Genomic DNA, 23,634 nt, shown 5'->3' with positions numbered 1-23,634 from the left:
AAGGTTTCCTTGTGACCAACTAGTTGCTTCGTTTTGAAAGTGCTTTTCCATTTGTTGCAAACAACTCAGAGGGCAAGTGCCCGTCCCTCTGATAACTTGGGAGCTGAGCCATTGGGAAAATAATGAAACGGCCGAGTCAACGAAAGTGAGATATGCCAGCAAAGAAAAATAAGACAAGAAGAAACAGTATTCAACTATGCCTCAACATAAAGCGTGATAAATCATTACAAAATAAAGTAAAGTAACGAGCTTGTTGTGTGAAAATTCAACCCCGCGACCAAGTATTAAACAGCAGTGACCAAACTGAAAAAGGAGCTCGAAAAACAAGAGTGATTGAGTATTTGCTTTACACAAAGAAATGAAAAATTAAGTGTCACCCAATCTGCGTTGCGAAAACGTAGAGATCTTAGGGAGAAAGTGTCCATAGTCCCTCGGAGGTAAAAGTGCACAACAGGAGGGAAGCTTAAGACCAGTCAGTTCCTGTGTTGTAGTGTTGATGCTGAGTGTTGCCTCGAGCAGGCAGGGTACCTCGACAGTGCGAGTTTGTGAATTGCAACTTTCTTGATCGCCCGATAGACCAACAGAGACGTATGCGCAAGATGAAGCTGTACTTTGTGGTAAGTTCATCTGACGATTTTGATTACGACGAAAGATGTAGGGATAAACAGTTTGATTACCACACTTCGGTTTAACTTGTCCATCTATTAAATTTATTTTTTATTTTTATTATTTGCAAAAATTTAATGACAAGCATTTATAAATTTATCAATATATTTTTTATAATTTGATTTCACGCGCATGGTAAATTTTGTGATTAATTTATATTACAAAAATAATTAGTGAATGATTATTTCTTTATTAAGCATAAGCATAAGCATAGGATACCGCCCGTGTGCTGCTACTCCGTTATTGACAAGGACCTATGAAAATTGCAAAATGATTAGTGAATGATTAGTTCTTTATTCCGTTTCCGCTTATGTTTCCGCTTAGTAAGTAATAAATCCTTTGAAATTGACAAGTCTTTCTCTCTTTTAAATAAATTTCTTATTGCAAAGTAAAATAATTGCGTTACCATGTTGAATTTGACTTTCGTTAGCTGGTTTTATGTTCTCTCTTTTCTAATTTATTTATATACTGAGATGTGCTGTAGCGTAGCAAATACAACTGTTATTGAATCAATAAGGATTTTAACTAATTAAAGTACAATATTTATGCCCTCTTCCCGTTTCATTTCTTTATTACATCTGCTTGGCATTTTACTGCGCTCGACTTCAAGCAAAGATCATAAAGCTTAAAATACAAATATTCCACAGACCCGTGAAGTGTCCGACCTTTGAGCACCCATAATTAAAATGGATGTTATCATGTTGTGATCTCGAACATACCAGGCTGTGTGCAAATTTTATTACTCAGTCTGCGTGCACTTACGTCGCTCTTTATGTCAAACACTTGTTTCATTGAGTGGTACAGATCTAACCACCCAGATTGTGTTGCATGTGCCACTTCAAAACCATCACGGACTGACTTCGAGACCCACTTGAGCGGGTTGGTCGCTTGTTAGGCAGCGCGAGATCACCGTTCGAGCGGGCGGGTGTTACCTTTCGAGCGATTCTTTGTGGCAGCTCTGACTTTGTGCGCCATCGGATCGGCGTTTTCAATCCAATCCCGATGCAACGTAGCTGTTAGCTCACTTCCGGAACTAATTCAATCAACGATGGATGAAAAGAGAGTTCCCATACAGCAGTCGTCGGTGCCGATCAATCATGTATGCTAATGATTGAATCCAATCGATAGACCCATTCGGATGTGAGCTGAAATTTATAAACATAATACCGCGGCTGCCTCTGTCTCAACGGTTTCTTCCTGGCGTAAATCAACGCACAAGGCGTAGGCTTAGCCATCTTAGTTCAGCATAACTGCTCGCTGAACACGCACTGGTCTGCCGCCATCAGCGAGCATGTTGGTAGAAACGATTGGGAAATTTTACTGCGATTGCCACGCGGAACAGTCATTTTCCTGTGCCAAAGCGACAAGTTCGTGCCTGGGTGTGATCAGCACCAAACGGGAAGCTGCGCCGGCTGTAGCTTTCGAATGATACGTAGGAGAAAAGTGAGCATGGAAGAGGTAGCAACTGGTTTTGCTATGAAACTATTGATGTGTTTTGATAAAATATTAATGCTGGCTTATGCAGGGGAGAGACGTCTACATTGAGACATTTTCTAAAAATTTTCAATTTTTTTTTACTAACGAGCTCTTCGATCCATTTGAAAGGTATATCCTTCTAGTTGTTTGAAAAAAAGTTTCAGCCATGTTGGTTATAAGCAAAATTAGTTATAACCACAAATTTCAAGGTGGAATTTTGTCTCACTGTTAACCAATAGGTGGGAAGAGTGAGATAAAGAATATTGCATACTGAGACACCTATTTGAAATCAATTTAAACCATATTTTTGGGTAATAAAGAATAATTTAAAGATCTTGCTGTTTATTGTGTCTAAAAAGCATACAATCTTGTCAGGTACGATTGAAAATTCCGATTATTTTCACATATACATTTATACACATATGATTTGAAGGACAAATCCTGAACATCTGACTTTTAACTCACACTTTAGAATTCATTTACAGTCAATCCCTATGAATTGATTTCCAATTGAACACATAAAAAAATTCGAAAAAAATTGCATGGCGAAAGCTATGTTTCAGTGTCACCCACGTCTCTGTGTCTCACCGTTGCCAATAGGAATGTTTTATGAATAGTGAACTAGCGGAGCTAGCAAACAATTCGATTGTCATATATTTTAAAATATTAACTCTTATTTCTATGTGATGCTATGCAGAAATTTAAATTCAAATTTGATATGTATTTTGTTGCTGAAAATGATTTCAAAAAAATTTAGTTGACTTAAAACGGATTTTTGTTGAAAAATATTTGAAAAAATCAACAAATTTTTCTCAAACTACATTGTGCAATGTAGGTTCATAAACTTCAATATCCATGAAAATATCATGGATCTTGAATGTTTCATGACGTAGCTATTCCCGTTGACTCATTATTCCTTGTTGTCTCACTGTTGACTACTCTCCCCGATAGGTGAACTTTGTGAAAATGAAAATTCTGAGAAAAATAAATAAAAGAAAAACCAGATATGTTCACAGATATGTTTGTTAATATAACAATCTTGTTTGATTTTCTCGAAGTTGAACTTGATCGTACAGTATTTACAATTAAACTATAACAATAACAATCTTTATGATAATCTGCTAATTAAATAACGTGTGATGTACGAGAGGACGACAAGAGTAACAATTCCAAATCAAACTTATATTACTCATTTCTTATAGAAGTTTTCTCAGAGCATTACAGAGTCTATCAGATTTCATAATAGTTTTCCTCAAATAATCCTCAAGTAGTCTTATTTGATTAGCAGTTCTAAAGCATGATTGAAAAAGATTTGAAGAAACACCCATAAACTGCATTATCAGTAAAGCCCCAGACACAATGCATACGGATTTTACTACGTTGCGGAAATTTGACAGAAAACCCATGTAAAAACTGCCAAATTGCCGCAACGTAGTAAAATCCGTATGCATTGTGTTTCGGGCTTAAGTGAATTTATCTTCCAACCGGTTTTAAAGGATACTTGGATTGCCGATTAAAATCGATGTTTTTCTCCTTCCTTGAAACTTGATAAAATTTTATGTCATTGTTCTATAAGATGGATTTATAATACTGCCATAAAAGTTTCTTGAACCCACATTTTCATACAAGAAAAATAAGAAGAAGAAGAATAAGCCAAAGTAAAGAAAGAACATTCTAGTATAAACAACTAGTCTATTAAAATGGACACCTATAAACTAGTGATGTTCGAGTACCTCTCGATTAATCGAACTAATCGATTATCCGCTGAAATAATCGATTAATTTTTAATCGATTGCTTCATGTTCCGATTATTAGATAATCGATTAACTGGCCTCGATTATGCCGGATTATTTAACATTCTATTGTTTGACAATTTCTTACAAATTTAATGTAATACAGTGCACAGTGGGCAGAATCGACCGAAAAAACGAAGCTTTTTATTGTCGCTATTTTGACGCTAAGTGACTTTTCTTTTGAAAAAAATCACGAGAAATCGATTGGTGATGATCTCAACGCGCAGAAATGACGAAAAGTAACTCATTTTACCTTATTCACCCCTTATTTCTAATAGTTTTAAAATAATCATGTACAAACTCGCTCTAATTTGAGATTCTATGGTAAGGAAAGAAGAAGAATTTTAGGAAAAAGGTAGGGTAGTTGATCCAGTAGTTGTGGTAGTACCAATAGTTGCGCTACTATTCATTATTAATGCATATTTTCGTCACCGCAGCATTTTAGATAAAACAATTACATTCATTATATAAAACAAGTTTTTAGAAGTATTGGTAGTTAGACTACACCATTTAAAATTAAAGCATTATTTGCTAAAATGCCAATTTTCCAAAATCCAACGCGCAGTTGGAGCGCACAACTATAGGCGCTCATCTATAATTTTGCTACGATGTTTTTTCACTTAGCAACCTAGCAATGTATATGGAATACCATAATTAAAGGAACATCAAACTTAATTAAGGAAATATTAGCGCAACTGTTGGTACAATATAATTGAGTCGAAAAATTCATTTTTTCTTTATAAAGCTTCTCGTACAACGAAAGCAGTTGTCTTGCCTTGTGACAAATACCTTGTATTTGATAAAGTTATATCCCACAAGCATTAATTGAAGCATATACCTCAATAAACAAGCAAAATGAAGTTATATTGTGCTTAGTGGCGCAACTAATGGATCATCTACCCTATATGAACAATTTTATTTTAATATAACATAATCTGGAAGTCTGTTTTCCCCCATTTTACTCAAGGTTTTTGTACTACAGGCAAAATGCTAATTTCATACTTTTCCCAGAGATTTTCAAGAACATTTCCTTACACGACATTTTTGTGGAAAACTTGATCGTCGTTCGATTTTCTGACTTTTTCAACTTGCACAGCAAGCATGCCTTTTTGAATAATGATAAGAAAAGTTTTACCCCTTAAAAACAGCGACAACAAGAACACAGACAAAAAGTTCCCTTTTTTCGGTCAGTTTTGACCACTGAGACAGAAGAGCCAGCTGGGATTGTTTTTGCGCACCGAATTGTCAGCGCGAACCGGGTACAAACTGTCACTGAATTTATTTAAACGATTTTTGCTCCAAGTGTTATTCAAATATGTAGTTTTGCGTTCATTTTAGAAAAAGGTTTTAATATGCTTGTTAGCTTACGGCTAGGGCTAACTAAAACCTTTTGGAAAAACTTACTCAGCTTAACCGACTACGCCTCGTGTCTGCCAGATTTTATACCCCATTTATCATGTTCCTAGAAAAAATTGGAAGTTACCAGTTTAGGCCCCGGTGAATCGACAACAGAGGTTCTAAATTGATTCGAAATACGTGCAACTATTCATCCAGGTTTGCCTTAAAAATGCTGTGCTTTTATACCCCAGGCATAAGTTAGTTATTTGGAAGCTTTTCTCTTATTAATTGCGTCAAATAATTTTAAGTCTACATTCATTTTCGACTCGAAAATAAGCGAAAAAATTGCTGGTAACTTAACTTGTTAGAAAGCGATTGTCAACGTAAACAAAATGGCGTTTATTGCATCCGAAGTACAGTTTAATTATTCTGTAAACATGACTGAGATGGATTTTTAAAATAACTATAACTTTTGAGGATACAAACAGATACAGTCAATTGACACTTGCTTTTACAGGTTTTTTGTTGTACTTTTAAGTAGGAGTTGTTTGATCTGCCACCATGAGCAACCTTGGGAAATATTTAAGCTCAAAGAAGTACTATTTTTCACCAAAAAAAGCTCAAAATCTCCGAGACTTTAGAAAATAACATATAATAATGTTCTACAGAAACGTCGATTTTAGCAAGATAAACAACTTTCTAGAACACTATGAACACGAAAAAATTGACCAAAATAAGTCAGGGTTTAAAAACTGTTTTAATGGGTTTGTCCACGAATAATGCTTCATAGATAATTTTCATGAAGAGATACAAGTATGGTGTCTTTAACAAAGTTGTTTGTATTAATATTTACTACAACTTTTCCGAAAGTACTAAACCTGTATCTCGAATATACGAGAAAATAATTTTCGTATTTCACTTGTAAGGGAATTAATCACCCAAAAATTTCTCTCACATGAAGGGGCTTGTTATACTAAGAAATGTTCCTAAACTCACTACATGCGAAAAACTTCACGTTTCGGCGCACTGTGCGGCGGCATAAATGCATTTCGACCCAATTTTTCTTAAAGATTAGCTAGTCAATAACGCATCTATCGCATCTATCTATCGCAAGCTAGATGGACGCATTCAAGTGCATTTATGCCGTCGTGATAAGCTTAGGGGCCGTGCACTAATTACGTAAGGCATTATGGGGGGAGGGGGGGTGCCGCGAAATCTTACAAAATCTTATTTGGGGGGGAGGGGGGCTTAATCATTTCTTACGTAAGATTTTCACACACGAAAAAATTATGAAAAAGTCACATCTTTAATAGCAACTTATGTTATTTGTTACAAAAATTTTTAAATTGATGAGGTAAGTTGTGAAGTGTCGAAATCTTTCATGCTGCAAGGAAATGCATAGCAACCTGCTGAGTATTTTAGCCTTGTCCACTCAAGGAAACAGCAGTTGGCCTACTTGTTCCAGAGTCTCTGATGTCATCGGTTTATGCTATTATTTATAATTTATAATTTATTCGTATAATTCATAGGACAATTTGGGTCTAAATGAATACTTAAAAGTTACTTAATTGTTAGTATTTACATTGTCAAGTGCACGAATTCGTTAGCGGTAAATGCGTGATGGTTCGTCAAAAATAAAAAGGTCAGCAAAGCAGTTGAATTGTCTGATCATGGAAGCGATGGGAGAGTTGGCAGCATATTGCGTTGAATAGGATTCTTCCTGTAGAATCATTCTGGGTCGTAAGACTCTTGAAGGTGCGTAGAGTCCGATTTGCGATAGGATGTCCGGTGCATCATATTCGCCAGTTAAAAGCTTGCAGCCAGACAACGATTACGAAACCTCTCTACGTCGACTTAGCGTGCTTAAACCCAACATACGACAGCGGTCTTCGTACGGTGTTAAGTTTTGCTGATCCCTCCACGGAAGATGACGAAGTGCATATCGAACAAATTTTCGCTGTACGTTTTCCAGTCTGGCGGACCAGACAAACTCGTGCAGGTTCCAAACGATGCTCGCAAATTCCAGCGTTGACCGTACAATAGAGCAATAGAGAGCTTTGAAGCAGATCGGGTCATTCAATTCACCAGCAATCGTAAATATGAACCCAAGACTACGATTGGACTTGTCAACGATGGCAGAAATGTGGGACTTCATGGTGAGTTTCTCGTCAAGTAATACTCCAAGGTCCTTCACCTGTTCCACGCGATTCAATTTTGATCCGGAAATTTCGTAATCGAACTCTATTGCGCTTCTAGTGCGATGGAAATTGATGACGCAACATTTCTCCACACTCAGTAACAATTGATTCCTTACGCACCAGTCACTTAACAAGTCCAGAAGCTTCTGCAACATTCTGCAGTCCTCGATTCTTCTGACTTCAAGATAGATTTTCAGATCATCAGCGAAGAAAAGCCTTCCATCTTCATTGAGTAGTAACGCTGCATCATTTATGTAGATACAGAATAGCAATGGCCCCAAATTGCTACCCTGTGGGACACCAGAACCATTTGTAAACGCGGCAGGCCGGCAGTTGCCAAGTTGTACGAAAAGTTTCCTATCCGTAAGGTAAGTTTCCAACCATCTGCACAATCTTGTGGTACACCCAAGTTTCTCCAACTTGCTTAAAAGAATAGTATGATTAACGGTATCAAAAGCGGCCTTCAAATCAGTATAAACTGTATCCACTTGCGCTTTGGCGCTCATACTATTTATGCAGAACGATGTGAAATTCACCAAATTCGTTTCTACAGATTGCCCGGGATCATTCCAACATATTTCGTTGCAATTTCCTATCTCAATCCCACAAGGCAGCCGCAATCCCTTATGATATCACGAGAAATATTTTTGTTTAAAAGTAGCTTACACAATTAATGTATAGCTGTACCAATGGAACAAGTGCTTGATAAGCTACTATACAACAAACATGTTTCTTGGGATATATTGTTCTTCTGTTCCCAAATATCTTGCCTGCCGTATGTGGCCAGAGTGGGGTCAGTATTTTGCTTCAAAGGAAACCACGGTCATTGCAGATCTGTACATTAGACGCAACGCAGTGCCAATTCCAACATAAGACCATGTCGCGTGTCATCTAGAAGAGGCAAAGAAGTTCTTTGTATACTACTTGACGAGAACACGTTTTCAGACGATTTAGATTGGATCAATGCGAATTAAGTGAACGCTAGTGAGTTTCTGAGCATACACCAACATTTATTGACAACCTCAATGCTGAAATACGTTCTGTTCGTGAGGGGGCCATTAAGGGATTTACAATAGATAATTGATATTATTTGTTTTTTTTTATGAATTTGTTTGAACTTTGGTTTTTATGAACTTGTTTGACTGTTTCAATATTCTTTCAATGTCTATCTTTTTAAATAAAACTTGAATTTTGATGTTTCAAAAAATCTTACTAAGAATTTGTACGGGGGGAGGGGGGATTGGCCAAAATCTTACAAAATCTTATATAGGGGGGAGGGGGGGTTCAAAAATGAGGAAAAAGGCCTTACGTAATTATTGCACGGTCCCTTAAGAGGGGAGACGCAAAGAGAATCTTTCATTTGCATATTGGACCTTTTGAAATGTTGCTCGTCAATTTACTTCGACGTCCTGAAAGATTTAACGGAGGAACGAGATGGTGAACAAAAACGAGCCACAGGCCACTAAGATTTATTCTTCAAAAGTGTTAGGCTGAACAATATTCATGAATTATGTTAAAAATCTATTTATTCGAGACAAGTTTTTCATACCAATTGTTTGGATAACATTTACTGAATATTTGAGTGCATTTTGGTATTGATTAAAGGCATTTAAATTTGAATTATAGTTGCGATAAATGATGAGGTTGTGGCGATTTATCTTAAGCTTGCGACACCATTTCCTGTGTATTCTATTACCAGCAGACTGCACGGGCATGTATGGTACAAACCATTACAACTATACAGCAATATCGCGGGTGCTGCATTCTTTTCAGTATTGTTAGTATTGTTGCGGCAAAGTTCTTATTTGGGAAAGCGCAGCAAAATAAAAGGAATGTGGACAAATATTCTTTGTCTTGTACAACAAATATTAGTTTTATTTGCGCTTTAGATTCAAATTGAGCCACCGGTACCATTGCTTGGAGTTGACCGCCACCACCGACCCTTTGTGTTGCTATTTGAATTAGCCGATGAGAAAACAAATTCCGATAGCGCTGAGGATCCGTTTGCCTTCGATTTCAATCGATGCGATTTTGAGCTACTTAACAGATCATTTGCTGACGTTCGCTGGGAGGATATTTTGATTGAATGCAGTGTTGATGAAGCTGTGTCTCGCTTGTACGAGCAAATGTTTGCCGTGTTTCGTGAATTGGTGCCGCTAAAAAAACCGCTTAAAATTTCTAGATAGTTGCTATCTATTATCCGAAGGAAGATATAGAGGTTTTCGATTCAAAATATTATAGTTTTCCACGGCGTCTCACACTTTCGTTGGTACATATTTTCGAAAACGGAATGAACGGAAGTTTTAAAAAATGTATCATTTTACGCTCTAAAAGTCACCGAAACACAGTTTCCGAATTGGGTTTCAAATAAAAAAGTTAGAGCAAAAAAACTGGTTTTTCAAGATCCACCCTGACATAATCTAGAAAATTCGTTGTATAGCGATACACAGATGAGATACAAATTTGGTTTCTTCAGCAAACTTTCTGCAAAATAAATTATTTACAATTTTGTAGTAGAAAGTATTGCTGTATATCGCAAGACTAAAAAGTTAAAAAAATTATAACAAGTAAAAGTGAACCACACTAATGACTAATTATATCAAAAGATAGCTCTTTTTTCTAAACAAAATCTTCTGAACACATGAAATATGTAGAGACAGTGGTTTTCGAGATATTGATTTTTGTCTGGAATTTTTGCTTTTTCGACCATAGTGCAGCGGTGTGACCTAGCCATTCTCTGCCATAATAATTATTTTTTAATTGATCAGAAATATCTATAAATCAGTTGACTATATGTTTAAATCACCATTCCTTATTCCACAAGATCCTTATTTGTCAGTAAAATTCACAAGAACGTACTGCGTGCAATAATTATATATTCTTTCCAAGGGTGCGTAAATATTTGTGAGCGTCATATAATTTACTTTATCGACACTTTATTTAATTTAATAATATTTACATGATTTATAGAAACATATACGTAAACACAAAAGATAATTTTTGCAGAATTGAATGAATATATATAGAAAATTATAAATTACCACTCTAACGGATAAGATTGTCTGTAGAGTAGTTTGTAACGTTAAATAGTGTGAAGCAATGTGCCGGACTGTTGAATCTACTGTTCAATACAGCAGTCGTTTTCTTCGAAGAACGGTAGTGTAGAGCAGTAGTAAAAGCCTGTTGACAGTGAAAAAAGTCATTCTTATAGTTAAATGCACTATAGCTATTCAAATTGCTCAAAATTTATTCAATATCGATAACAGCAGAAGAAAGGCAGTGCAAGTTACAACAAACACCTGGGGATATCATAATAGATCTATAAAATTGGTTGCAGCGATGAGTCCACACAAGGAAAAAAAACACTAGTGACATGTGACATTACTATTATACGCAATCACGGCTAAGTAACTAAAGTTCTGCCAGTTGACAAGTTCTCTAAAAATCCGCAATCTACGAGGCTGATACAAGACGCTGTTGGCTACCAAATCAATTCTTGAAAATAAACCGGAGGAAGGAGTGCACGTTGTCGCATGAATAACAAATTATGTAAGTAAAACACGACAAACTATAACAATGGGCTGGCCATGTAGAGAGATTTCCGGATGAATTCAGAAGGGAACCCGATGATTGTTTTCACATATTTTTATGCGCAAATCTCACAATTTTCTAATCGAACTTCTGACAGATCAGTTTGTTCACCGTGGCTGATAACCTGATAATTTTAATGAATTATTATCGTTTGTATCATTTACGCCGATAGAATAAATTCAGAAACCGAGCAATTAAATCAACAGCATAAATCAACTATTCAAAAATATTTCGCCACGTCTGATGTTGATCACATAACATAGAAAAATTTCGTTTTCAAGATCACACAACTTTTCTCGAACCTACGCCTTCACCGAGGATCAACTTTCGATAGATTTTATTTTTAGCTATATTGATTATAAAAAAGTTCATTTATTTGCGGAAGGTGAAATCAAAACGGAAAAAAGTCATTTATCAATTTATGATCAATTCGTTAGGCAAATATTCAAAACCAGACCCGCCGCCCGACGACGGTTGGCATAAATTTCATATTATGGGCAAATATCGTCTCGTAGACGTTAAGTTTCTCCGAATGCCATCCTCAACGAATGATAGGCTCAACCGTTAAGGTCGAAGACAATGACACGCACTCTGCTGACTTGCGTGCATTATTTGTATTCAAAATACTAGAGATCTTTCATCAGATCCGACCGGATCCGACCAAAATCTTGATCCCACATGGAAGAGTTCGCTGCTGCTGCTGCTGCACAGCTTTTGGTGATGATTGAAAAATTAGTAAGCGTGAAGAGATCGGCATAACATATTGTAGGAGAAAACCACGGCGAGATGCGAGCAAACCGGTAAACGACACGACAGACATCAGGTCCGTTTTCTAATAATATTTGCGTACGATTGTGTTTCGCCATCCGGTCCGACCGGTCACCGGAATGGTTGAAAGAGGTTATTGAACGGAGCGGTTTATCATGTTAATGCCGATCATCGATTAACTTTGGGTAATTTCCTTTTGGAATCAATTAACCGCTAATATTTTGTTGACTTAATTCTAATTTAATTAGGCATACACAATCAGAGTTTAGGTATCAAATACCAGAATTTGTGGCTCGAGTCTTGCATGGTTCCTAATTTTCTAATTTTTCAAGGATTTCGAGTTTGTTAAACAGTAATGTGACTTTATGGCTTTGCTCTTCCAGAGTTTATTATATTGGTATCTAAGCTTTTCCGGAGTATTCCACTAAAATTCCAAAATTGTCAAAAAATTTCAAAATTGTCGGTCGAAAAATTCTAGATTTTTATGAAATTTTATTCACAGGTATAGTTCTTTATTCACGACACCGTTTTTTTCGTTCCTAATTTATGGCTAAAAAGAATAAAAATCCTGAAAATCACTTGCTTCAAGAATTCAGTTCATCGTAACATTTATTCATGAAAGTGGAAGCAGTTGTTTTCAGAAACGCAGGAAAGATATTATCAGCAAAAAATTTCCTCAAAAGATTGCCAAAAAAAGGAGCTGGAATACTTATTTTTAAGATATATTTTCATGTTCACCAATTTCTAATCGTTTATAACGAAATCCGGGTTAAAATTGAATGAACTGTATCTATCAACTAGGAGCAAATGAACACTAAAATGTCTTCCAATTCAATCCGGATTGACCAAAAAATTTCGCTGTTAGTAGTAAATATTTCACTTCTTTATTAAATGCGGCTGTTTTAACAATTTAAACATTAAAAATTTCGACATCTGGACAACTACTAAGTAAATGAATTGGTCGGTGTTAAATCAGACCGGACCAAGTCGCAAAATTTAAAAAATGAGTTAATGACAGCAAACGATCAAAAAATTTCTCAGTTACATTTTACTCTAATCAGATTACATAAATGTTGCAAACAGTCGGAGTTATGAGATGATTTCGAACCATCAATAGCTATAAACTTGGTTCGGTATGACTTAACACCGACCAATTATTTGAAATAGGTATACTATTTAAGAGCAGATATATATGCTGCATCCCAGATAACACAAGATCGTAAAAGAAAGCTTACTTTAAATCGTATGGTCAATTTCATATTGGAATTGAATTATGATTAGAATATGCCAAAACAGAGTGAACAATAAGTTGTTTCGCAGTCGTGCATGTGCTCATATACAACTCATGACTGTGAATTATAAAGCATTATAGATGATATATTAAGTTATATCTTAATCATATATTCAGGAGAATTAAGTTGCGTGTTCTAAAACCCGCGTATAGAGTGCAAGATAGAATTACAAACGACTGTTAATATTGCCTCCACTTTGGTAGGCTTATATGTTCTTATGTGGTGTGAAATATAACTTTTTGGTTCAAATATGATGTCGTATTTCTCAGTTGCAATTGCAATCGAGATATACAACCCAAATTGTTTACTGGGCTCGGTTCATCTCTTGGCTTTGTCATTATGAGGAAGTCTTATTTTAGTCAAATGTAAGGCTGTGGCAATTACGTGTGGAATAAGTACAAACTTCAATGAAACGTGATGCTCACAGCGAGCAGAGCTCATTACCATATTTTTTGTTTGAAAACCAGTCGAAGAACTTGAAAGAAACTGATGTAGTTTATGCACATTGGAGAGGTTTTTCCAATAATAAGGGGACATAAATGACTAAAAGTTTTGATAAAATCATTATTTTTTATTAAAGATTTTGATTGTACAGACTTTTCTTTTGGTCACGGGAAATGGATGAAATACACATAAATATTCCAGTGGCGAGTGGAGTAAACTCGACGTAATAAAACGTCACTCCTGTAAAAATACGATTTTCAAATTTTATGTAATATTTCGCTGTATCTTTTGTATTTGGGGTACTACAATGCTGCTACCCCGTTGGTAGCCAAGTGAACGTCATTTCTTTATTGGTTAGGAAGGTCTTGCACATGCGGCTTACTCAGCAGACTTGGCTTCTTCCGACTACCACCTGTTTATTAGAAAACAGTGCACATCAAAATTAGCTTTTAGTTTCCAGAAAAGCTAACAAATATTTAATGCTAACAAACCGTCAAATAAAGCATAAACGTCGGCAAAACTTTCATTCAAACTTAAATTTATTTAAATTTTACTTCTTTCTCAATCTGAAACGAAATTATAACCCTATCTTCGGTGATCAAACCACAGATAAAACTACGGACTTTTTTTCTTCTGAGTCTGCCAACGCTAATTTACAAGTTGAATTTCTAAAATTTAACTAACAAAAGTTAAGTATGAAAAACTAATTTTTAAACCACTTCCAAAGAAAATGCTTTATAACTCTGTATACGCTAAGGATAGAAATTTCATTTTTTCAGCAAAGTTGCTAGTTTCGACATTTTCTCCAATTTCACCGAAGAAACTATGCCTCTATCTCTAGTGTCAAAAAATAACTTTTTCGTTACTAACATTTGACATTTTCACGTTGTGGGAAGCATTCATATGAACAAATATCCCCAAGACACTATATTGCTAAAATGAAAGCAAAACCCCGATTTAATCCACCTAGTGGTGAAAGGAACCTTTGTTATACGGTCAACTTGCTATTTGAGATAGAAATCGACACGTGTTCGGAACATACTTCATCTATTGGTTAACGTTGCGTAGTGCGTTGGTTTACATAAAATTTTTGAAAATTGAATAAGTTTAAAAATTTTTAACAACACAGGAGCAAGTAAAAGTAAGTTGTAAGAGGAAATATTATTCTTTAACATATACATTGCCTAGTAAAGGTCTAGTTTATAGGTTTTTGAACTATGCATAATTTCCATTCTATTTGATTCACAACAATAAAGTTTTCTTGAATAAATTTCATTAATTTTTGTTTAACCTTCGGTTACTCACGCTGTTGTATTTTGTGCAAGACGTGTAGGTTTTTGAACGCCATATTGTTATAAAGTTACAAATCGTTGTTTATCTAACGTATATTCGTAACGTGTATTCGTATATAAACTTGTTATGAGCAAAACGCCATAATTATTCAATGCAGTAATACTTTAACCCTCTAACGGGTAAGGCCGTCTGTAGACGGCCTTCGCTTTTGGAGCTCCAGAGCCGCATACGAAATTTGTTTTGAATTGACAATCAGCAAAATGTGTTCAGAACAGATTTCTTGACATTTTGATATTAATATCACAACATTCTGACTATGCATTCAAAAGTTATCATTTTTCAAAAATAAAAATTCCGAAAAATTTCGAAAATAATTAATGCGCGAATATTTCCTTTTTTCATTTGGATGAAAACCCACATCTAGAACAAAGTGATTGACCTTAAAAATTTTCTATGAGTAAATTTCATGCTTTATATCAATTTTGTAATGTATTTGAGTTGAAAAAATATCTGGGTAGAGCATTAGACTTGAAAACCGAAAAAGAGAAATTGGACTTTTTCTAACCTGGCGCTCCTCCAGATAATTATTTTTGCATGAAAATCAGAACTTAAGCTTCTTTTGAGTGTACTTTCATGATAACGGGCAACATCGTTAGAGGGTTAAATTGTTGGAAAAATAGATCATAAACATAAACTACCATCACAGAAACGAAGCAATCAGCATGTGAGGTGTACCAGAATTGGTCCGAACTGGAATTTTCTCTTGTTTCTTCATATGGAAAAATGGTGTCTGTATGCAGCAAAACAATCAGCAAATGTAAAATATTTGAAATGTATCCGTCTGCTGGTAGTCGAGTAAACCGGGATCAAAATTAGGGTATTTTTTATACTCAAAGTTCTACAGTTTCTAAACAAGTAAACATAGAGGTATACTATATTGAGCAAAGTTGTGTATTTTTACTATTTGTTCAATTTTGTAATACATGAAAAAGTCATACAACAATTACAAAAAGAGCTAAAATAGAAAAATTGATTTTACAAATTAATAAATAAGATTTAAATAAGATCTATCTTCACTGAAGAGATAGAACGTTACTGTCTTCAGCAAAATTTCTTGTAATGATATGCTCTATAACTTTGCAAAACACATCAATGTGTTATATTAAAACTGAAGAAAAATAATTATTTTATTTCACTTTTATGTGGATTAATCAAAATTTAAATTCCACCAGACGATAGAGCTTTCAATTTTATTTTAAGAGAGTCTTCCAAAGATTCGATAAACCTAAAACCAAGTTTTCCCAGTCAAAACTATAGTGCGCACGTTTTTTTGGGTTTGGGCAATTGTGCTCGCGAGTAAGCGTGTTACTAAAATTGGCGCGAGTGTTCGAGGGTTAATATCTCTTGACCGGCAAAACCAATTATTCTTAAATTTTGCAGATATATTTACAGCATTAAATTCTCTAATTTGATGTCAAAATCATTAGATAAACTATCTTAGATGAAATCTTAATAAATTATTGTAAATTTTGATGTGTCGTATACGATTGCTCATAACTTTCAAATTAAACATCCAATCAGAAAACAAGTCAAGTGGTCGGTGCGCCTCATCTTTTGTAGCGGCTCAAAATATCTGGCAACTCAGGCGTAGCAAGTGTCATCATCGGCGAAAAAGTAAACAGTCGGCAGACGAAACAGTGAAAAGTGATTTACATGCGGTGAGATCATTTACTTAAAACTAATTAATATTTGGTGGCTACATGCTAGAATTACGTACCTATTAGGGCTCAAAGTGCTTAAAACTACTTAGCAACTTAAATTACATACTACTGCTTAAATGCTAGGTAAATATACTAAAATATTGTGCAAACTAAATCGAACCTAATGAAAAATCGCTCTCTAGGTTACGTATCCTACGCAATGAGTGCAGTATGCTAATGCTGATGCTTAACCGAGCTAACTTGTGTATGCAATTTGTACCGGTAGGAAATTTGAAAAGTAACATGCAAGATTCTAATAAATAGCTTAAAATTATTAATACAGAATGCAAGATAGAGGAAGATGCGAGAGATAGCCAAAGGTTGTAGTAAAGGAAAAAGAGAAGTGATAAGAGGAAGAACCATAGGAAAGAAGAAGTAAATTGGAAACACTAAACGTAAGTGAAGAAAACTAAACTGAAAATAACCCTATATAAGCTATATAAATATTGTATTCGAATATAGGAAGTTTTTATCGTCGCCTTAATATACGATTAAAAACTTGGAACCAGATTTTCCTTCGTTGATTGTACATCAACAGTGATCTATTAGGATATACAGTGGTTTACCGATTTTATCTACCCATCCGAAAATTTTTGGTAGATATATTTGGAAAGTAGAGAAATTTGGGGAAAAATAAATTGCTTCAAAATTATTTAAATGAACAAAAAATATTGTTAATATTGATCATTTTCTTGAATTATGTATTATTTTAGCGTAATCTTACTCATAGGGCTCATTTTATTCATATCAACCATTAACCATAATGCATGTCAACTCAGCAATATTATGAAAAAGGACATATTGAAATTCAAAATTGCTCCGATTTTATTTAAATTTTGTTTACTTATTCCTTTGCAGTAAATTTGAGATCCGTATTTTTATTTGGTACTTAGGGTTCTCTTTTCTGAGTCAGTGTGGTCCCAAAAGTTACCATTTTTTCCAACTTTTTTTTCTTTGAAAATTCATAACTTTTGATTCATTGAACCGATTTCAATGATGTTAATACCAAATGGAAAATATTTTAATGAGCTTTTCAGAAAAAAAATTGGACTTAAGCCCAAACTTTTTTTACTATCGCAAAAACATTGAAAACATTCATTTTTTATGTTTCCATGGTGTGTAGACCAAAGAAATTCAAAGTTTTCATAAAGTATCGAGAATACAATGGAGATGTATGGTTTTTGTTTTTACTTATTATAAAAGGGGTTTTTGACAAAGAAATGCGTCTCTAAAATAAAACGCCATGCGAGTCCATTGCATTTTCGCATTTTTATTTCTTAAAAAATAGTATCTCAAACGCTAAAAATGTCAGATATCTGTTTTTTGATATCGTATGTAAACAACTAGCTTACCATTGAAAGTATAATGAAAAAATAAAACCTTCTTTCCATTTCCGGGTTTTCGAGGGATTGCTATACCTTTATACCATATATTTATATAGTAGAAAGGCAAAAACGAATATTTTAAATGTTTTAAGTGATTTTAAGAGTTTCAAGGCTCCTACAAAAAATGTTTTTGCAATCATAAAAAATTTTGAACGTCAGTTTAATGTTTTTACCTTTGTTATACTATAACAAAGGTTTAAAAATTGGTCGAAAAACACGAAATTGATCCGAGGCCCGGAGGGCCAAGTCACATATACCAATCGATAGGGTTCGACGATTTGAGCAATGTCTGTGTGTGTGTGTGTGTGTGTATGTATGTAATGATTTTTTCTATCGCCTATTTCTCAGAGACGGCTGAACCGAATCGTTCGCTATTACTTTTGTTTGAAAGGTGTTATTGTCTAGTAGATCACTATTGAGTTGTTTCGTGATACGACGTTTCGTTTAAAAGTTATAAGCAAAAATGTGAAAAATACGTGACACGGGTTTCTCCGGAACTACATGACCGATTTCAACGATCTTAGTATCAAATGAAAACTCTTATTAAAGCTAAATTTTACAAGAATTTTTATTTGAAAACAAACAAGTAGTTTAAAAGTTATGCTTAAAAAACCTGTTTTGACAAGGTAATAATTATCGCCTGTTTCTTAGAAATGGCCAAACCGATTTATGCGCTATTAGTCTCATTTGAAAGATAACATATCCTAATAGATCACTATTGAATGATTTTTTGATTGGACGTTTAATTTGAAAGTTATGAGTAACCGTATACACCACACCAAAATTAACAATAATTTATAATGATTTTAACCAAGATAATTTACATTATTTCAATTATTTTAATATCAAACGAGAGGTTTTCACACTACGAATATATATGCAAAATTTCATAAGAATTGGTTCTACCGATCAAAAGATATTAACCCTCGAACACTCGCGCCAACTTTTGTAACACAGTTACTCGCGCGCAAAATAGCCCCAAACCGACGAAAACGTGTGCACTAGAGTTTTGAGTAGGAAAACTTGGTTTTAGGTTTATCGAACCTTTGGAAGAGTTTCTAGAAATTGAAAGCTCTATCGTCTGGTGGGATTTAAATTTTGATTAATCCCCCTAAAAGTGAAATAAAATTTTTTTTTTCAGTGTCAATATAACACATTGATGTGTTTTGCAAAGTTATAGAACATATTATGACAAAAAATTTTGCTAAAGACCGTAACCTTCTATCTCTGCAGTGAAGATAGAAAAACCTTATTTATTGTATATGAATTTGTAAAATCAGTTTTTTTATTTTTGCACTTTTTGTAATTGTTGCAGGACTATTTCATGTACTACAAAATTGTACAAATGGTAAAAATACACAACTTTGCTGAAAATAGTATACCTGTATGTTTGCTTGTTTAGGAACTGTAGAACTTTGATTATAAAGAATACCCTAATTTTGACTCTGAAGTACTCGACCAGCAGACGGATACATTTTAAACATTTCACATTGGCTGATAGTTTTGCTGCATTCTTTTTCCCAACAATTTAAATTATTAATGCATTAAATAATTATGACATTTTGCTCACAATAAGTTAGTTGAAGAATATACATTAGTTAAACAACGATTTGTAACTATTTCCTATTTTGTTCAAATTTTATAAACTTTTTCAATTTTCAAAAATTTTATGTAAACCAACGCACTATGTAATGATAACCAATAGATGAATTATGTTCCGAAGACGTGTCGAGTTCTATCTCAAATAGCAAATAAGATCGTATAACAAAGGTTCCTTTCACCACTAGGTGGATTAAATCGGGTTTTTTCTGAAAGCTCATTAAAATTCCTTTTATTTGGTAATAAAATTATTAAAATCGGTTCAATGGTTCAAAAGATTAGAATTTTTATGGAAAGAAAGGTAATAATAGTTTCTAGCGGAGACGGGGTGTGCCCGTTAGCGTTACAATATAGAAAATCACAAAGGATCATTATGAAATGTTTAAAATACGCGTTACAAAATAAATGGAAGTTACTTTGCGTATTTGACCCATTCTGTGTATAATTACATACCACAGATGCCATATAGTAGACTATAAAATACAGAGAAATATTCCCTGATATGCATAAATTCATGAAATCTTCCAAATTTTCATGCCGAAATGACAATTTAAAAAAAGGTAGATAAAACCTCTAAAATGGGTCTAAATGGTAGACAAAATCGGGGGTACCTAAGTTCGGGCGTAGATTAACCAGGTGTAGATATAATCGGAATACCACTGTATTACCTTTCAAATGAGACTAATAGCGCATAAATTAGTTTGGCCATCTCTGAGAAACAGGCGATAATTATTACCTTGTCAAAACAGGTTTTTTAAGCATGACTTTTAAACTACTTGTTTGTTTTCCATAAAAATTCCTGAACAATTTAACGTTAACAAGAGCTTTCATTTGATACTAAGATTGTTGAAATCGGTCATGTAGTTTTAGAGAAAATCGTGTTGCGTAATTTTTACATTCTTACTTATAACTTTTAAACGGAATGTTGGACCACGAAACAATTCAATAGTGATCTACTAGGCAATAATACCTTTCAAACAAAAGTAATAGCAAACAAATCAGTTCACCCATCTCCGAGAAACAGGCGATAGAAAAAATCATCACATACATACACACACACAGACATTGCTCATTTCGTCGAACCTTATCGACTGGTATATGTGGCTTGGCCCTCCGGGCCTCGGATCAATTTCGTGTTTTTCGACCAATTTTTAAACCTAAACACTAGAAACTGGATTTTTTATACCACAGTGGCAATGGACATGGTACTGGTACACTAAAGTTACTTTTGTTCCCGACTGGTACACTAAAGTTGCTTTTTTATGCGAGAGTTATGTTTCACGTGTTCTGTATAACCGGCAGCCGGTAGAGTCAATAGGATCGCAGCACTAGCCACGCAATTGTTTTGTACTCTTACAGCTGGTTGCGAAGTCTGTCGTATAAAAACAGCCGGTCAAGTTTCGAAAAACGGAGTGTAGCATTTTGGCTTTGCAGTTTTGGTATTAGTACCAAAAATAGCAATTTTTGTATTTTACTATATTGTGATCAACCTGAAATCTTTCGGTATTCAGCACTTGCTATTTTTAGCAGAATCACCATTAAGTAAGCAATATGTTTGTCATTCGTGGACAATCCTCTGTCAACTTGACAGTGACAGTGTCAAGCCTACAGACACCATTTACCTTTATTTATAATGGTGCTCTCCGCTTTGATTCAAAATTTATCGGATTTTGAGTGCCTTGTCGCCTCTATAATCTATAGTTTCTGTAGTCAAGCCCCAGCTACATACACAATATTAACCTCATTCATGTTTATACAGTTGAAAAATAACGGTGGACACATTATGCCAACCACTGCCTATTCGGAGATTTGCTGAAGTTGTTTCATTCTATTTATTGACATAAACATGCTCATAAGCCCCAATGTGAATTGTGTTATCATAAAATGCAGTTGTTCCGTGCAGCAATCACAACTGTTTGAGAAACTAAACATTAGCAAGCTAAGGGTACCTCTGCTAATTTTTTTATTCACATTCATTTTGTACTATAAAATTTGTCATTTGTACGTGTGAACTGCGATGAAAATAAGCGAATGCAATTGAAACTAAAACCACGATTGCGTTCCGTACTGTTTTTCCTTTAGCTTGGTGTTTGCCCAGCATACCCAGTTACATAGTTATAAATCTTGGTTCGACAAGAAGTCAGCATTGTACTCGGACCAGTGCATAAAGGTCAGCACACTCCGCCTTCATTAGAGGTAACCGTGTTCATTTATTATCATTAACTGGCTTTTGTTTTACATTGTTCATTTAGCTGACATGCATTTGATTTGGTTAACCTGCTTTTCTGCCATCAACCGTTCCGGACCTTGTCCGAAAAAGCACAATTTATCGCCCATATGCAGCCTTGCATTTTTTAGTATTTCATGGATGACAAACTAGACAGAACACTCATAAGCAACAACAATCGTCGTTATATGATCATGGATCATTGAATCGGTGACCTACTACTGGCAGCATCAACCGAACCTATCGTAAATCGGTGGTGCACTGCGGAGCCACGCATTATGACTACCATCCGGCCAGAGTAACCAGCGGGGAATCCTCTTCATATCTTGTTTGTCTTGTTTATACGAATTTCAAAGATCATCAGTGCAAATTTCCTAATGCAGTGGGCAGCAACAAAAAAATGAAATAAAAAACGAGCTATCCGTCGAGATGAGCGCGGGAAATTTTCTTACGATTTACATAATGTTTGTTTTTCGCCGGACTCAACTGCAATGTTGCTATGGTGAGTGAATGTATGTGAAGTTGGCAGGAAGTTGAGCCTCACTTAAGTAGACTTGGCACTGGCGGCGGCGATGACGGTTGTTGATGGCTGTCGGTGGCATAGCCGAGTGGCAGCTAGTACCTACCTATTCAGTGTACCTGCGCAGCTAAGAAAACAATTAGGTCTAGCGGACAAGTGTGCCGTTCGCGTGCTGCCCATTAGGAAATGGGACGCATTTTCGGCGTGGTTACGTTATGTAGAGATGAGTTGATGCTTAGGTTGAATGAATGTTGGTGTTACTATTTGTTAAGATACTCGAAATGATAATTTTAGTAAGAAACCCAACTATGTTTTGGCATATCTAGGGTAATTGTATTTAATTCCTATTAATAGAATTTTCACTTCCATCACAGCCGTACAACATTAACATTTATTACAAGGATGAATGCTTCACCAACGAATTCAACGAATTAAAACAACTGCTTAGTTGTAGGAGAAGTAAATTCGGCACCAGTTTTTCATAAGCGCGGAATTGCAAAATGTAAAAAGCAAAGCCATGGGTATGAACGTCCTTCAGAACTTGACCCTTCTTTATTGACAGACTTCGCAGCCGGTTATTATAGTACAGAAAAATTATGGGCGGCACCGCCCAAAAAACCGAATAAAAGTTAGTTTCTGCGGAACTAGAATTCAGTGCCAAAAAGAATTCATTCATGTTTTAATGAAGATGATCATATTTAAAGCACTTTGAATGAACAAACCAATAATAAAATTACACCATTTACAAAAAAAAATCATGCGGCTTTAAAACATACCCACTTATCATAATTTTATTGTTTCATCCACAGGTAAGCAACAAACCAATCACAAGAACGGAACCGATCGAAGCTAATTACCGCCAGTGTGAATGCCAATAGTCAACGATAAACAGCAAACCAGCTGTATTAAGTGGTTTACGATCGATCGGTGATATTACTGAAAACGGTCATCATTATTTGTTAATTGCCAACAACATCGTCGAGTCGATACACTACTGTTATGTAACCGAAAATGTCGACGCGAGCGGGTGTTCGCTAAACTTTCAACACCTTCAACAGTTACCCAGTTTATCGATGATTGTCTGCAATTGCAGCCTCGGTTACTAAATAATGCTATCAAAACTCAAGTCACATGTACACAGCTGCAACCGGTGTCGAACGCGTTTTGTTTTTCTTTTTATAAAGCTTTGTACCTATCGGCCGCCGCAACCAAACTGTGTAACCGGTGATGAATCGGAAGCAAGCGGAAATTTTGTACCGCTAAACAGCGGTCAGGTGTTAAAGC

General features: G+C 35.1%; 1 protein-coding gene across 1 annotated transcript in view; it reads left to right on the top strand.

Moving 5' to 3' along the window:
- Nucleotides 1–225: 225 nt before the first annotated feature.
- The window catches only part of LOC128733992 (uncharacterized), a 75,233-nt gene continuing 51,824 nt past the window's right edge, over nt 226–23,634 (top strand). Inside the window, exon 1 of the mRNA XM_053827942.1 lies at nt 226–617. Coding sequence (XP_053683917.1) covers nt 591–617 — 27 coding nt within the window. The 5' untranslated portion in view covers nt 226–590. The remainder of the gene's footprint in view (nt 618–23,634) is intronic.

This window comes from Sabethes cyaneus, chromosome 2 (assembly GCF_943734655.1).
Source record: "Sabethes cyaneus chromosome 2, idSabCyanKW18_F2, whole genome shotgun sequence".
Taxonomy (NCBI): domain Eukaryota; kingdom Metazoa; phylum Arthropoda; class Insecta; order Diptera; family Culicidae; genus Sabethes; species Sabethes cyaneus.
This window is presented reverse-complemented; position numbering and strand designations above follow the sequence as displayed.